Raw genomic sequence first — 12,729 nt, 5'->3', positions numbered from 1 at the left:
CAGTATTGCGTCGCCGACCTTCGTGACCTAAAGCAACCACCATCTAAGAAACGCGACTCTGACTATGTCCTGCGCAAAAAACTCCGACTTTCAGAAGAGACACTCAAAGTCCCGTTTGGTCTTAAGAGCTGCGTTCGGCTTTTCGGGGAATATGTCTGAGACAAGAAGGCACCTTTGGTGGGCTAGCTCGACCCCAGCCATCAAACGGCGAAGGGAATACGTGGCAACCAACGCCATCTCGTCAGGCTCATCGTGGGGTAACAAGCCACAAAAGAATCAACGAGCGAGACATGGCTCAATTCTCTTCGCCTTACCACAACTCTTCCTTCTGTGGTGTACCTCACCAAGTGGTCACCTAGCCACACCACCCTGAGGCTTGTCATACTACGGTCAAATATTAGCCCGCAATTCCACCGCTCACGCCGCAGATCCTCGGTGTAACCGGTTTTTGATCACAAAAGTGCCCATTTGTACCTATTCCGGCGCCTTTGCCTCGCAAAGATACCTCAATTCCTGCCCTTAGATCTTGCCGCGAGCCAAGAACCTGTCCGGGATGTCGACATGCTTGCATCGTAGATACTCTGCCAAGTTCTTGCTCAGGAAATCGTAAGACGAACTAGCAGAGACTCCCCGATCAAGGTGATCCTTCAAGAGGAAATGCACAGCTATCGCCATGTCAGTCCAACGAGACACAAGCGATCCTTCGCACCAGACAGTACAGGAGGACTCACCATGGAGATGTGGAAGCTCGAATCGAAAAACCGGTTTTCCCTTGTCATCCTCTCCCAGCAAATCACGAATCTTCCCGACCGTCAACACCGACCTTAACCAATCCCACTCGTCGGCATTCCGCACAAAGAATCCAACGTTACTATCGGATCCCTTGTCGCCCGAACGCGCGTGTACGACATGCCCAAGCGGCGCTCTTGTCGTCGGTCCCAAGGTCGCGACATTGATCGGGCTTTTGGTCTCGTACGTCGGCTGGTCGTACAAAAAGTCCACCGTGTCGCGAGGGGGCTCAATGTCGACCTTTTGACTCTTCCACGGTAAATGGCACACGTGCTTTGCTGCGCTTTGTGGGAGAATGCTAACCCAGTACTCATGGTACTCCTTTGGAATTGCTTGTCGCGTATCTAAATGGAATGTAGCACCGGGGTAACTCTGCATGATGTTATCCACAATTGGCTTCAGGAACTTTAAGGGTGACAACGCTGCTTGGTCGCGCGCTTGTGCAAAGATGCGCAGGTCAACCGTTGCTGCATCTTGGTTTGCGGGGTTCTCTGGACAAGAGCCGTTGGTACTGAAATTGAGACACGAGAAGGACTTTTCGTCAAGAACGTGGCGAAGCTGACGCTCAAACAATGCCGCCTTCTCTTTGATGTCGAGGCCGCAAAGAAAGTAATGGGCTTCAGCTTGATATCCGCCTTTGGCTGTAATTCCAACCTTTGTGGTAGGAGGAGGCTTCATACTACCGACGTTGAAGACCCGACTGTCACGATGTCAGTGGGAGTTCTGATGAGCATCACAATGGAGACATACACTTGATTTTCTCCCACCTGCGTCATCTTGATGTTGTCTAGTATGGCCGCGACATCCGAGTTGTAGTAATATGGACCTTGGATCTCGTAGAGGAGCTGAGCTTTGCACGTTTCCAGAGTCACCATACCTCCAGTCCGAGCTTGCTTGTAGACGGTAAATTCGCCAGTTTCCTCGACTTTGGCAACTGGAAACCCAATTTCGACAGATGTGCCAGGCAAGCTTTTGAACCCAGAGAAGTTTCCGCCCGTCACATAGGTCGTGCATTCGATAAAATGACCTGCAACGAGGGCGTACGCCAGCTGCGAGTAGTCATCACGCTTCCAGCCGTGATGGTAAGCTGCACAAGCAATTGTTGGGGAGGCATCGGCTACACGGCCGCACAAGACGATGTGAGCCCCTTGCTTGAACGCTTCAACAATTCCCCAGCAGCCTAGATACGCCTGAGCGTAGATGGGTTCGTATGGCCAGTCCTTGATATTCTCGCCTAGACTTGTCAGCATCTAGCAAGCTACGGGATTGGTCGGGTCATGAAGTACCTGTCGTCAGATTCTTAAATCCTTCTCCCGACTTCAGCCCTTTTTGAACAACATCAATCACCTCGTCGCCCTCAATCCAGGCAACTTTAAGCTTCAAGCCTTTCTCGCTAATCATATGGACTAGAACATCATGCAGCTTCTTCGTATCACTTGCACCAGCGTTGACAGCAAGTTTAATCCGCCTGGCATCTAAGTACTGCAGCGCAGGCTCGATCGCCTCGAGAAATGAGGGCTCAAATTCGGATGAGTTTGTTGGATCAGTCGCCTTTGCGACGCCCCTTGATGTCATGTTGTATTCTGACATCCAGTCACCTACAATGTACTGGATGTCTTCATCTCGAGCGAGCTCGGCAAGTCCATGGCGTCTATCTGCTGCAGATCCGGAGGCCGACGCTATGCGCGCTGTATCGTTTGCGCGAGATGTGAGATGACCTGGGAGATTAGTTCTGAGAGGCATGATCAAATTTGGTTGGCTCGCGAAGTAATAAGGTAAGGAAGCTTCTAACTAGGTTCCAAGTAATCAATAAGATGTATAGCGTTGCTTCAGTTGTAGATGATACGAATGGTGCGTTAATCATGAGATTCTCGAGGTTCCAGCTGGAGTCCTTTAGCCGTGCTCCCCGCACCGGCGAGCCGTGTCACCTCCGCATGAGATGCAACAAGCCTCGGCTTGTCCGGCTTTTCAGATGTTTCAATGTGCCCCGAGCGTCGATCGATAATTATTTAGGAGAATTTTGAATCAAGAGTCCTGACTCAACTACACTAGGCTTCGAGGTGGTTCCGTGAACTGGGCCTTTATCTGCGTATGCTGGTCGAAACATACAACTAGCAATGGAGACGGACATGATCTCTCATGGACTCAGCGGTAATAACTTCAACATCTGCCGAGTAAATACCAAGAAAAGCGACGGAATACATTATAATATATCATGTTATTTGCAATCTAACGTCATTCATGGTCGTCGGTGAACTCAACGGCCCTTCCTATTTGTTGTAGACACCATAGCTGCCTCATAGGGCAGTCTTCTTTTCCTCCTCTGTAATGAGGCCATCATGAGTAGGCGACTCCTTTCGACCCACGCCTTGGTCCGAATGTGAGTGAGTTCGCGAATTTCCCTGCTCCAAAGTCCCAGCAGCAATGGCCTGAGCCTCATCTGCACCGATTGTGACATTTGGAGCATAGGCCATCTGGCCTTCGTTGCGACGATGCGCTGGGATGAAGACGTTGAACCATCGTGGCACTATGAAGCCGGCCAAGATCAAGATGAGCGCGACGTGACCGACAGCGAAGCCGAGGATATGCAAGGGGTCGTAGCGGAGTTCATAAAATGACGGGTATGAGAAGCCGTAGACGATAGCTAAGATTGGCCCTGAGATGTACCGAAGTAATACAGGCCAAAATGTCGGGATGTTCCAATTCTTTCCGCTGCCGATGACGACGTTGAGATCTCTGCGAAGCTGGTTTCCCTTGAATGTGCTGTTAGTAGACCTTTCGTCGGGAGAGAGACGGTAGAGAACTTACGGAGTAAAATGCCAAGTACCAAAATTTGCTAATGAGAGCATTCTTCCCCCAGAATCTCGGTGGTATGGAGTCAGGAATTTTGCCAATGACACTAGAGGCGATACTTCCGCCGATGAAGATGCCGAACCCAACGCCAGCCCCAGCTCCTGAGTGCACAGCATGGGCGATAGCCACTCCCAGGACCATAGCTAGGATGTAGCATGTGTTGTAGATAACAAAGGCTGGCTTGCCGACTTGTCCGATGACATCTTTATATCGGTAAACACTTGTCGATGAAATGCATTCGGCAAAGACAACAAAAACTAACGCAACATCATTCGTCCAACGGTCAATGCCCGTCAGAAGATAGTAGCCGAACTCTGTGCAGTACGGAAGGCACAGAAGGAAAGACATGATAGTGAGAGTTGTGACAACGACAGGCCGGCTAGCCTTGATTCCTGCGTCCATTACCAGGGTCACGATGGCATCCAACATGGCGAATGCTGAGCTGTAGCCTAGGACCATGAGAGTGAAGAATAATGCTACAGCCCAAAAGTTGGCACCAGGCATTTCGGCCACTGCCTGGGGCAGGGTGAGGAACCCAACGCTGAAGCCTCCGATGGGGTTCTCTGGGTCGGGTCGCATGCCGAGGTACCCAACAACACCAAAGACGGCGAATGCGGCGATGTTCTCAAAGAGCACATTGCTGCATACAATCAAGATTGAGTCCATGACTGCGTTGGAATATTGGCGGTTGTATGAGGCGTACGACGTAAAGTACCCGAAACCTACTCCAGTGCTGAAGAAGACCTAATCGACAGTCAGTTTATCGCTCATCAAATACATCCCCAGAAAGCATCCCAAGAAGCGGATCGAAGTACAAAATAGAGTGGTTGAAAAAGGGCGTCCGTACCTGACCACAAGCTGTCTGCCAGACCTGACCTCGTGCGAGTTGTTCGCCTCTCCATGTCGCGAAGTAAAGCTTCACACCTTCACCCGCATTCTCAAGCGATACTGACCTGCCAATCAAGACAATAGTGACAACAATAGGCAGGCCCATGGTGAAGTACACGACGCGACCCGTAAGCCCAACCCCGCGGAAAATGGAGATGTACATGAGGAAGAAGGTGAATGCTGCCCATCCGGTCGTCTCTCCCAACAGGGCGGTACCGGGATACTCGGTGTAGTTCAATACGCTGGTACCATCTGCTGTAAGATTGCCCTCAATTGGATCCACGTTGGCAACAACCTTTCTATTGAAGAAATAATCGGGCTCGTTGGTCCATGGTAGCGGGCTGGTGAACGAGTGTCGGAAGTAGCTCATGATCCACGCTAAGTTGACCACAAAGTAGGGCGTGACAACAAATCCAACGTAGATTAACGAAAGTCCCAAGCCTTTCAGTCTCTGATTCACATTTGCGTAGGCCACAACACTACCACCACGGTAGGCTTGTCCAATGGCAATCTCGAGTACGAGAACCGGGATGGCAACAATGAAAACGGCCATTAGATATGGGATGTACCACTGCAGGCCGTGGTTGTTGTACACCTGAGATGGGTACCGAAGGAGGTTGCCCATTCCGGCACATCCGCCCATGGAGGCCAGAAGAAAGGAGGCTCTCGAAGGCCAAGCATCACGGCCGTCCTCCGCTTTGTTCGGCGGAGGAGCGAACCAGCACCCGACTTTCTTGAGCACGTCCATCACCACGTGTTGATGCTTGCGGCCCGAGAAAGACCCAGGTTCGATCCGGTCCGACGGAAGAGGCCGGATGTCGTTCGGCGAGAAAGCGATATCAAGGTAGCAGCTCTGGTCGTTCACATGTGAGTATGAAACAAAATATGAGGTGCGAATGGCTTTGGATAATGAAACCCTGAGGGACAAGAGATCGCCTTGCGTAAGATAGTCCGAGGTGGAGATGAAAAGGACAGGAGAGGAAGAAAGCTTTCTCAGTGCCTTGGTACGTACCAGATCGCTCGTCGATGCTCGTCTTCTTATTGAGTTCGAGCAATATTGAACGTGACCCGGCTGGACTGCAGAACTTTTCACTTTTTTTCGCCCGCCGCCAGGAGGCGTTCCTCCCAAGCACGCAATCTTGCTTTTCTGTTCACGTCTCGTGGGGTTCACGAAAGACCACTCATAGGCGCGGCGCGCCGTGGCAAGTGGGTAATGGCCATGAGGTCTTGGAATTACATAGGACAAGAGATTTAGCGAATCCTCCATCAGCCGTTTGTCGTGGCATCGCGGGTGGGAGCTGGGGGCGGAGACGCGACACTATCCCGGTCTCCCAAGGCTCGGCGAACTTGGCGACAAGGCCCTAGGGGCGCGAGAGGCACCGGTATCCGTCCGGCCAAGACCGAGGACGGAGCCAAGGGCGTCGCTCGGTCGAATCACCGGAGCGGGATGACGCGAGTACCCCCACCGTGCGGTGTCCGGGTCTGACATACAGATTCGCAAGGGGAAAAATGCTGTTGGTTTGTGGTTCGGCTGACCGTATTGTTGTGAGACCTTGACGTGGGGTCATGGTTGAACGGGGCGCAAATGAGAAGTTTGGAGAAGATGTCATGCGGAGAAGGAAATATCACTCAATCACTGATATTTTCGACATTGAAAGCTGCCGTTCATCTGTCAATGTCGGGAACTTCTACGCAAGGCTCCGTTAGACCCTTACAATCCGCCTACCGAATTCTTTAAACAGTTGTCGTTGAGGCTCGGACCCGTGAGTGCCCTGAATTTCTTGATCCAGAGCGAAGAGCCTTGACCATTGCATTCATGAGGCATGGTATGATGGAGACTGGAAGCCCACTCCGCTCGACGTGGCTCTAGAGTTCTTCACGCTTGTGTCAACCTGTCAAGCAGGCATCGCTGCAGTGCGTCAGTCTTAGCTTCGGTGCATTTCTGCAAAACCCCACCACAAGTGTCCTATGCTGACATTCGCAGTCTCTTAACCATGGGTAAGTCAAGTAAATCACATTTGCGGCTTGGATACTCAGGATTCGGAACACGTGGGGTGATGGGACCCTTCGACTTGTAGTGGACCTCGACTCCAATATTGCTTCTCGGAATCTCTCTGACTTGGCGTTTGCTAAGCAAGTCAAGGTTTGCTGCTTGTACAACGTCAGACCATTGGCCCACTTCATAGACGCGAATTCTCGAGGTCTTTTGATTAGGATAGTTCATACGCGGGTTTGCAAGCAAGTTTCAATGAAGAACCAATCACGTGGCGTGCGCCGCGGCATTCGGACACACGAGGGGAGAAGGCTTGCGGATCTAAGTACGCTCGCCATCGTCTTATTAGATAGGAGAGAAGAGAAGCTGTTCCCTTAGATGAAATATCACAACATGAGCTGGGAATTTTTGACTGTGGCAACTTCCAACGCAAGGAGTCTCAGGAACAATTTGAAATACAATATCTATGTATACATTTACAGGGCTGTAAGACTTGGATAGTGATGTAAGTTTGCTTTTAGGCATGGTCAATCAAAGACGGACCTGCCTCGATGGGAAAGGTCAAGATATTGTGAGGTCCATCGGCCATTAGTCCGTTCGCTCCGGGCCGCATCTGCGAGGCGGGAAGCCAAAGGGTCTTATTCGCATCGACCCACATCAGATCGGTCCAGACCAGAGCATCATCCTGAACAAGGATGGACGAACTTCCGTCCGGCTTGACCTTCCAGATAGCGAGGAGGTTGGTGTCACTGACATAGATGTTTCCATCTCCGTCAATGGTGGTGCCCCCAGTGGAAGGGGTAAGGGCGAAGGGCTCAACGTAGTTTCCCAGGTTGGCAGCAAGAGTGCTGTTTGTCAAGGCTCCGTTGACGTATTCGGTCTTGACGCGGTACATGCCACCGTTGCAAGGCTGATAGTACAGATAGACACCATCAGGGGACACCTCAATCTGATCGAGGCCGACGGAGAGAGTGCTGGTGCCGCCCTGGTACCCCGGCACAAGACTACCGTTGTAGGCCATGGGGAACCAGGCCAGAGCCGAGCTGTGACCTACGAGTACACGCTGACCTTGGCCAGTGGTAAGATCCATCACTACCAATGCACCAATTGTGTCGCTGAGATAGGCGTAGTTTCCATTGAATCGGACATCGTCGATGACGCTACCGGTTTCCGTAAGGTTATCGAGATAGTATGCCTTGTCGACATTGTTGGTCTCGAGGTTGACGCCAACGAGCTTGCTAGATCCATTGACAAGATTGCGATCACTATCGGTGGTACCACCGTCGACGATCCAGAATCGTCCATCGGGGCCGATACGAGCACCATCGATGCTGACAAAGGCCTTCTTGGGGTCCAGGGTGGAGTTCGAGGTCCAGGAGTTCCACTGCGTGTCGGGGTAGAGAACAGTTGTGCCGTTGCTAAGAAGCTCCACAGCTTGAGGCGCATCCGTCGTAGAATATCTCTGCGTCAAGAACTTCCGTCCATCAGTCGAGATACTGATGCCTTGAGTTGCGCGGTCCAAGGTAATGGCGATTTTAAGACCGGGTGCAAGAGCTGTAACGAGCGGCGCTGTTGACGCCAAAGTGGCCAGAGTAAGAGAACTAATCCTCATGACGAATTCTTTGTATATAGAATAGAAAGATATTTTGGAGTGGTTCAGAATAGCAGGCTACCTAGGTAAAGTTCCATGGTGTCCAAAGACAACCTTATATACACATCGTCGTAACAAGCTGGTGTACTCGTAGATGACGCGTTGGATATATCTCCAGCCCCATCCCCCTTTTTCATGGCCTGTCGTTAGTGTTCAGCACTGAGCTATTATTGAGCTGATTATCAATCAGGTCTTTCGCGTACAAGTAGGTTAGGGCAAAATCTGTAGTCTGGATCAATCAAGATGTTAATTTGTAGCCATAACATGAGGCGACGCGGAACAGCCCGCGATGCTCGGATGAGCCCCACGTTCGCGGTGCGGAGCCACTCGGGCCTCTAGCCGTACGTTTACCGGGCGCATGAATAAGGGGATCAGCAGAGCTAACCAATTCATGGAGTTTCGTTACGCCGTAGTACTGTAGGGCCAGTTCTCCTTCCTTTTCTAAATGCTAGCTTCTAGATGGGAGGGGTCAACAGCCGAGGCGTTCGGCCGAGGGCAGAAATCAAGCTGCATACATGTAACAAGAGATTGCGCTGTCGTAGTCTTCCTTTCACAGCGCGATTCCACCCATGCCTTGCTCATTCTTTCCGGAGGAGCCGTAATCATCATAAAGAGGCAAGAATATGCGACTATTATCGCGCGTTCTTTGGCGTAGCTAGGTAGGAGAAGACGGAGAGGTCTCGGTTAGCTTTAGGTCATGATTTCTCAACAACGTAAGTATGAACAGAAAAGAGAGGTTACTGTACTCGGCCGAAACACCTACTGTGAGCCTCTAAAGTAGAGAAAATGAGCGCCGGGATCTTCGCCAGAGACATCGGCTTCTTCAACAGTAGACCAATCAAATTCATGTCACTACGCGCAATTCGAATATCACCACACTTTGCTAACATCACGAGACTGCTATTTGTTTTTCGTATTGTGGACGGAATTTGTCAACGAATTCGGTAGTTGCAATAGAGTTTTGAGTATACTGGAAGTAAGGACTGCGAATTTGCGATCGCAGGCAGGCCAGAAGTGATAGGTCGAATAGGAAATGTGAGTATTGACAACTCTCCTCTCTCTTTCTCTCTGAAGGTTTTTTCCTGCTATGACACTCAATTTCCTCACGACGAAAGCCAAACAATGCTATAGGAATACCAAAGTAACTGAGCGTAGTGTCTGGATATATTCTTGCAGTGCATGGAATTCATAAAATTCTTGAAGTTTGGTTGACCGCCTTAGTATGGTGCGTACCCAAATTGGACACTCCAATCATCATCGGTGTAAGCTTCACCAGAAGACCACCAGTATTGGACATCGACGTCGGTGCATTCGTGGTAGATCACTTGTACACCATCGGCAATCTCACTGAATGAACTAAGCTCCTTCTCTTCCAGAGCCTAAATCTCGTCAGTAAAAGCGATACTATCTTCATCACACAGAAGTGGGGAATAGATCTGGTGAGGAACCCACGTCATTGCACTCCCAAGTCGCGCTTTTCCAAGCACAGCTAACGCGGCCACACTCTCTCGGACCAGCAGAGTTCTTCGGTTTTCCTTGAACCTTTCTGAGATAATCCATGGTCGGCTCATATCTGTCGGTGTGACCCTCCTCCAAGGTCTGGCAATCGACCCTGGGAAACGTGGCACGCTTCTCCACGTCACTACGGGCAACATCCGAGATAGCTTCAAGGTCGAAGCCATTCATCTGGGCCATCTGAGGATTAAGACTCCCAAGAGCAGCATAGACCTCTTGGATCGTTCCCTTGATAGTGATGTTCTCCCCGTCTGGAGTCTGAAACTCCCATTCGGGAACGTACAGCCCGTAGCCCTTGGGGACATCCCCGGGAAGAATAGCCTAATCACTTAGCTCTCACTTCGAAAGACTCTTCTTGGGTCAAGCTTACAGCAATAGCCATGGTGGCTGCTGACCACAAGTAAAGAAGGCTGGCGCGCATGGTAGGCATTGCTGTCCAAGCTAGTTTCGGTCAAAGCTCGTATGTGGTGACTTGGATCTTGTGATGATATCAAAAGATTTCATAAGCAGAGAAGAGCTCTCGCTATTTATAACGCTCGAAAATCATGAAGCTGTAGATCACATCTTGACAATCAAAACTCGTATCTAGTATTGCTTGATTCCTTTGAAGGACGCAATCGCGGCAGCCCATGCAGGATTGCCTACTAGCTCCAACTGCTGCATGACTTCAATCCTACATTGAGACCATACTACTTAAAAGAGCAAAGCTAATCAGTCGATCGTCAAGGTGGGGTGGTCTCGTAATCTCAACTCTACTATACGAGAAGTTGAGCAAACCAAAAGACAATTAGCATACTGTGCGGCGCTGGTCGGGACTTGGTCTCGCAATGGGCATGATCAACACAAGGGTTTCCGCAATTTCTACTTTTTCCACGGCTTCAAGAAAAGAGAGTCTATGGATTTGATCCCCCAACGCTTCCCTACATATGCTGGGGGTGCATGGGCCCTGAAGGACTGCTCTCGTAGGCCCTCTCAGCAGCTATGATGCAGCCTCTTTGCAACCAAATCTTCAAAATCTCTATCGAGTAAAGTAGCCCAGGGGATCAGAATTATGATAAAAAGAATTGGAGTAGTAGAATTGCGCTGTCGAGAAGCATCGGAAAAGTCTAGCAGATTCAAATGTGCGGGCTCATGCGTCTAGAGCCGCCAACAATAGAACCCGTCAAGGTATTCTAATCTTCCTGCCGCTCGGGTGTCACAAATTCATTAATCAAGCTGCAGGATGTCGTAAGGAGCAAATAGACTGATTTGTTTGTTGATTTACCGATGCCAGCAAACGTTGATAGTCACAGTGAAGAGCACGGTGGCGTGCACTTCAAGTAGGTCGAGACAAGCGTCATGTTACACCTATCATCTGCCATGATTCCCGCGGAATTTCAGGCGTAGAAAGCATCTACAAGCCAACTCTCACGTCGTCCTGACGAACTTGAAGAGATTGAAGCAAGGTTGAGAGCTGTTTGCTATCTTGTGGCTGAAACATTCGTACCCCACATGAGGAAGCATGCGTTTGGTCCAAATATGATGGCTGCAAGCTGGACTGAAATACTGCAAGTGGTGACAAACGGAGTTTCAACTGCAGCCTGGTGATGGCGGCTCCAATTTCTAAATTTTGTTATACAATTACATAAGCGGGCTGTGCTTTTTTTTAATCAGCATCTATATACCCATCTGAACCTATTTTCAAGGGTTGAAAGTGAACTTTTCAGTGACACTTACGTAGCTATTCACTCTTGGGCTGTGTGTTTCTGTTTTTGCTTTTCTAACGGTACTTAGCCATGTTGGATAGGTATGACTCGGCTCGCCGCATACGATAAAGAATGTCAAATTGAGCAAGTCCCCTTCTGTTGGTCCTGTTCTGAAGCTTCATACGTCATAGAGCCTGCTTCTGCGAGCAGGTTTATTGACGCATCAATGTATGGAACCCGGCTATGTTTGCTCGACTTGAATTGAAGAACTTTTTGTCGATAAGCTTTCAATGGTTTTCAAAAGACCTTGGTCACGCTGTTGTCCGAATACATGCATGCTGTGGGCGTGATGCCATTCAAGCTTTGGCGTACCTTAGCTGGTCATCAAAGTACATACAAGTTCACAGCATCGCATTCCAACCCTGTGACATTCTGAGATAGCCGTTCGAGTTCTGTGTGTATCAAAAGGATACCGCAGATACTGGGTCGAAGATTCTGCGTAGTTTCCCGGTGTACTCTACGATGACTTAACTTAAAAAAGAAACGTGTAGGCAAGTTTACACTGTTGAGAGATAACCGCGTACAAATTTTTTTTCCAAGGACTGTGCCTCCTGAAGTAAACAGGGCCTGACATAAACTGCCCGGAAAACAAAACTCTGTTGTTATCAAAACACGCTAACTTAACCAGTAACGACATGAAACCTTGACTATAGGCAAGTAGGCAGCTTATATTTGCTTAAATTGTCTCTTGCCGCTCGCTTGGCTAATGGTAACCTAGGATGACAATTCAACAGGACGACTATCTCCCTCGACTTCGGCAGCTCTGCTATGCGATGAGAGCTCTACCGGAGATGGCCTTATTGCGTACATCTCTTGGGCCTCTCGATCATGATTTGGAGACTCCGTTTTCGAGTCATAGTTCTGCCTTACGAGAGATTGCCCTCCGCTCCCAGCGGCAGTCTCTCTTTGTAGCAGCCGAGCTCCCCGTTTTTGCTTTCTCTTCTTAAGACACATGAACCAGCTACAACCAATAATAGCCATAAACAAAACCACAACTCCAACTACAATACCAGCAATTGCTCCTCCAGATAATCCTGTCTCTCTGGCGCCTTCAAGCTGACGAGATGGAAGTTTGCCGTAAAGTGGGAACACAGGATGATTGATAATAATTGGCCCCCCACTGGGGAGATTCGAAAGGAAGACTTTCTTCCAAGATGTTGTGATAGTACTCTCACTTTCTCTCGTAGTTACAACGTTGTTGATCCACACTTCAGTCGGAGTACTCAGGAGGCTTGTACATTCCCGGTGAGGGATGCCACCATTCGAAGCACTGAGACAGCCCCAGCCAGAGGGAC

The 12,729-nt window shown here is 49.8% G+C and overlaps 4 protein-coding genes across 4 annotated transcripts; all 4 read right to left on the bottom strand.

Annotated features, from left to right (window-relative positions):
- Positions 1-519: 519 nt before the first annotated feature.
- N0V96_009046 (uncharacterized protein) lies at positions 520-2,364 on the bottom strand (the record flags this gene model as incomplete). Its single annotated transcript, XM_053188985.2, has 4 exons — positions 520-665; positions 732-1,489; positions 1,540-2,023; positions 2,076-2,364. 4 exons carry the CDS (start codon positions 2,362-2,364, stop codon positions 520-522), a joined length of 1,677 nt encoding a protein of 558 aa, XP_053053751.2.
- A 722-nt stretch (positions 2,365-3,086) lies between these two features.
- Positions 3,087-5,278, bottom strand: N0V96_009045 (uncharacterized protein; the record flags this gene model as incomplete). The annotated part of the gene is made up of 3 exons (XM_053188984.2): positions 3,087-3,542; positions 3,598-4,386; positions 4,490-5,278. The coding sequence occupies 3 exons, from the start codon at positions 5,276-5,278 to the stop codon at positions 3,087-3,089; spliced, it is 2,034 nt and encodes a 677-aa protein (XP_053053750.2).
- A 1,762-nt stretch (positions 5,279-7,040) lies between these two features.
- Positions 7,041-8,135, bottom strand: N0V96_009044 (uncharacterized protein; the record flags this gene model as incomplete). The annotated part of the gene is made up of 1 exon (XM_053188983.1): positions 7,041-8,135. The coding sequence occupies one exon, from the start codon at positions 8,133-8,135 to the stop codon at positions 7,041-7,043; it is 1,095 nt and encodes a 364-aa protein (XP_053053749.1).
- Positions 8,136-9,391: 1,256 nt separating this feature from the next.
- N0V96_009043 (uncharacterized protein) lies at positions 9,392-10,071 on the bottom strand (the record flags this gene model as incomplete). Its single annotated transcript, XM_053188982.2, has 3 exons — positions 9,392-9,553; positions 9,669-10,010; positions 10,060-10,071. The coding sequence occupies 3 exons, from the start codon at positions 10,069-10,071 to the stop codon at positions 9,392-9,394; spliced, it is 516 nt and encodes a 171-aa protein (XP_053053748.2).
- Positions 10,072-12,729: the final 2,658 nt, after the last annotated feature.

The sequence above is a fragment of the Colletotrichum fioriniae genome (assembly GCF_027942845.1).
Source record: "Colletotrichum fioriniae strain IMI 355084 chromosome Unknown scaffold_11, whole genome shotgun sequence".
In the NCBI taxonomy this organism is placed as follows: Eukaryota; Fungi; Ascomycota; class Sordariomycetes; order Glomerellales; family Glomerellaceae; genus Colletotrichum; species Colletotrichum fioriniae.
Note: the sequence above shows the minus strand (reverse complement) of the source record. Positions and strands in the feature narration are given on the sequence as shown.